Raw genomic sequence first — 4224 nt, 5'->3', positions numbered from 1 at the left:
TCTGTATTGGCAACAAAAAAAGCTAATTTTTTTTGCTGCTAAAAAAATTTTGCAGCATTAATTTGTAAAGTTGTTGCCATTAGTTAAGTTATAGCAGCATTTTACAGTAAATTTTGTTATATTAGGGCAACGTTTTGTTAGCAGCAACATGCCATAATTTTTTTTGTTGCTATAGTAACAATTTTAGCACTAGTAGCAGCAAAAATATTTACTGCTAATTCTAGTATTTTTTGTAGTGGTTGTGTTAGATTTTGGATTGTAATAATATGCATACGTACTTATAAATACATATAAACATGTAGACGTACATGTATTATAGTTAATAATCATATACATATTGTTGTCATAAAGTTTATAGGACCTAATTGAGATGTTATAATCTAATTTAGGGTCAAAGTCATCTAAAATAAAGTGCGGGGATTAATTTATATGTGTAGAATTCCTGAGGTGTAAATTACTAATTAATAATGGGCTTATTAATAATTTATACCATTAGTTATTTATGAAAGGGTATGGTCCCTAATTGATGTGTCTATTGAGTTTGTTTAAATAGGCTTCCCATTTGCCATTTAAACATAGTACAAAAACACAACACACTCAATTAGAAGATTATTCTCCCTACTCTTCTTCTCCTTCAAGTTATCAATCATGGATTCAGGTATGTTCCGCATTTAGTTTACTCAAACGATCTTCTAAATAAGAACTTAAGTACTTAATTTATTAAGTTTTTCTAACAATTGGTATCGGAGCCATTCTTGTTTAGAATTGTTTGTGTTCTTGATTAATGATTATATATATATGAATTTTATTGATAATTTATATTTATATAATCATTATATGAGTTCATGATTTTATAAATAATCCAACAATTTGATTTTCATTTAATTGATAAAATTATGAAAATTGAATTGAATTTATTTTGGTTAAATTCATTAAGATTCATTTATTTTTGAATGCATATAAAAATTAATCTCATTTTTGATGATTTAGGATTAGTTATGCATGATTGGGTTTAATTTCATTTTGAGTCTAATTCGTATGGTTGGTTCAAACTATATTAATTATGCATATTTCTGTATTTTTAATTTAGTTAAAGTTTTTCTTGAAATTTTGGACAAAACAAAATAATTTGGACTAAATATTGGTACATAAGCACTGATTTGTTTAAGGAAGAAGCGCGCCATGAAGAAACGCATCTTTTAGTGCAAACTGTTTTATAATAAAAGTTCTATTTTGGTCCTTCTATTTTTATTATTTGATAATATGGCTCACGTGCGAAACGGCATGACATTGACAGCAAGTTTCTGACACGCTGCAAAGTAAACTGTTTTAAGTTAAAGATGCCTGTTTAGCCCCTACATTATTATTTTCTTGTCAAACTGCCCATTAAATTATAATGTTTTCAATTAAATTCGAAATAATTACAGTTTAGTCCAAATTAAATTTCTTAATCCAAATTCATCTTTTATTTATGGTACATTTATATATTACTGTATCAGTAATATTATGGATTATAGTATCATATTTTAATAATTTAATAATTAATTATAATAACATTAAATTATTTATAAACTTAATTTTTCACTTGAATTTATTTCGATAGTATAGTCACCAAAGTGATTTCCGCTGTTCAATTATTTTCTATTGTGAATTATTAAGTGGTAGTATATGTATTTTTCATGCGAATAATATATTATTCCAAAGAAAAATTATTATTTTGCAGAAATTTACATATACATGTAGTAATAAGTAAAATAGTTATTAGGTGTCCGTTGTAAATATTTAATCGGCCCAAAGGAAGACTAAATATTTGACTGGATATTACTATTTTTTACTGGATTACTACACCAAGAGAATCAACTATGAATCAACTCTCTATCCAAAGATTAGATTTGATGTCATCATGATTATCTTGAAATGGGTTGTTAGTATTATTGATATAATTAATCACAATTTGGTATTTTTTTTTTGTGAGCTCATTATTTTGTTTATACATTGTTCTCTTTACAGCTGATTTTGTTAATGCTTCTTCGGTTACTGCCACAATTAATAGCATTCCGATGCTTAGTGGTAGCAATTTTAAAACTTGGAAAAATAAAGTGACTATGGTATTGGGATGCATGGATTTAGACCTCGCATTGAGGGAGCCATGTCCTACACCTCTTATGGATCTAAGTTCTTCTGATGAATTGAAGAAATTTGAGAGGTGGGATCGCTCTAACCGCGTAAGTCTAATGATTATGAAAAATACCATCCCGGAGACTTTTCTGGACACCATGTCTGAGGAAATTGATGCTAAAAAGTTTCTTGATACCCTTGAAGAGCGTTTTACTAAAAGCGATAAGGCAGATACAAGTGCATCTTTAAGAAAGCTTGTATCTATGAGGTATAAGGGTAACGGAAGCATAAGAGAGTATATCTTGGAAATGTTTCATCTTTCAGGAAAATTAAAGACACTAAAAATCGAGATTTCGGAAGATTTGCTCGTTCATTTAGTGTTGATATCACTTCCTCCCCAATTTGGACAGTTTGAGGTGAGCTATAATTGTCAAAAGGATAAATGGACATTTAATGAGCTCATCTCTCACTTGGTGCAAGAGGAAGAGAGGATGAAACAATATAAAACTGAAAGTGCTCATTTTGTATCAACCTCCTCTAGTCGTGGTAAAAAGAGAAAAGAAAAAGAGATTGCGGTGTCTGGACCACCAAAGAAGCAAAAGGGACCGTCCGTTGGACATCAAGAAAAGAAATGCTTCTTTTGTAAAGACCCTTCTCATATGAAGAAAGATTGTGCTAAATACCACACTTGGCGTGTGAAGAAAGGTACGTCTTTCGCTCTTGTTTGTACTGAGGTTAATTTGGTTTCAGTACCAAGATATACTTGGTGGTTGGATTCTGGTGCTACAACTCACATAAGTATATCTATGCAGGGTTGCCTGAACTACCGAAGACCTAGTGATGATGAGAAATACATCTATATGGGCACTGGAAATCCGGTTGAAGTTTTAGGCATAGGGACTTTTCGGTTGTTGTTAAGTACTGATTTTTATTTAGAATTAAATAACACATTTATTATACCGTCATTTATACGTAATTTGATTTCAGTTACTGTTTTGGACAAAGAAGGATTTTTTTGTTCATCTGAAAATGGAATGTGTAATGTCTATTTTAATTCTATGCTTGTTGGAACTAGTACTCTATCTAATCACGACAACCTTTATTTACTTGATACGATAAATTCGTATAATGAGTCCCATAATGTTGAAACCAAAGGCACTAAACGCAAATTCTCAAATGAGAACTCTTTTACATTATGGCATAAGCGTTTGGGTCATATCTCTAAAAAGAGAATTGATAGGCTTGTGTCAGAAGGAATTCTTGAAAAACTTGATGAATCAAATAATAAATTTTGTGTTGAGTGTATAAAAGGGAAAATTACAAACAAGAAAAGAATAGGAGCTGAGAGAGTTAAAGATGTCTTAGAACTGATACATACAGATATTTGTGGGCCTTTTCCTACAACTTCATGGAATGGTCAACAATACTTTATCACGTTCATTGATGACTACTCTCGATATGGTTATCTATACTTAATTCATGAGAAGTCACAGGCATTGGACGTTTTTAAATCTTTTAAGGCTGAAATTGAAAATCAACTTGGTAAGACTATTAAGGCCATTAGATCTGATCGTGGTGGTGAATACTATGGTCGGAATGATGGATCAGGCGAACAACGTCCATGTCCATTTGCTCGTTTCCTCGATGAGTGCGGGATTGTCCCTCAATACACCATGCCAGGTAGTCCAAACATGAATGGTGTAGCAGAGAGACAAAATAGAACCCTTAAGGATATGGTAAGAAGTATGATTTCTCGTACAACCTTACCTCACTCATTATGGGGAGATGCAATAAAGACCGCAGCTTACATCCTTAATAGAGTTCCTACAAAAGCTACAAACAAAACCCCATATGAGTTATGGACATGTAAGAAACCAGTCTTAAAGCATTTACGTGTTTGGGGTTGTCCAGCAGAAGCAAGGCCTTATAGGCCAAATGAAAAGAAGTTGGATGCAAGAACTGTTAGTAGTTATTTTGTAGGATACTCTGAGAGATCGCGGGGATTTAAGTTCTACGATCCCAAAACAAGAACATTTTTTGAGACGGGGAATGCCCGGTTCTTTGAGGATGTTGAATTTGGAGGGGAAAATAAGACTAATGCATTTG

At 31.8% G+C, this 4224-nt stretch overlaps 1 protein-coding gene across 1 annotated transcript; it reads left to right on the top strand.

Moving 5' to 3' along the window:
* Nucleotides 1–648: 648 nt before the first annotated feature.
* Nucleotides 649–3074, top strand: LOC130015701 (uncharacterized). Its single transcript, XM_056106366.1, has 3 exons — nucleotides 649–658; nucleotides 2011–2823; nucleotides 2931–3074. Exons 1-3 carry the CDS (start codon nucleotides 649–651, stop codon nucleotides 2954–2956), a joined length of 849 nt encoding a protein of 282 aa, XP_055962341.1. The 3' UTR covers nucleotides 2957–3074.
* Nucleotides 3075–4224: the final 1150 nt, after the last annotated feature.

The sequence above is a fragment of the Mercurialis annua genome, linkage group LG6 (assembly GCF_937616625.2).
Source record: "Mercurialis annua linkage group LG6, ddMerAnnu1.2, whole genome shotgun sequence".
Taxonomy (NCBI): domain Eukaryota; kingdom Viridiplantae; phylum Streptophyta; class Magnoliopsida; order Malpighiales; family Euphorbiaceae; genus Mercurialis; species Mercurialis annua.
This window is presented reverse-complemented; position numbering and strand designations above follow the sequence as displayed.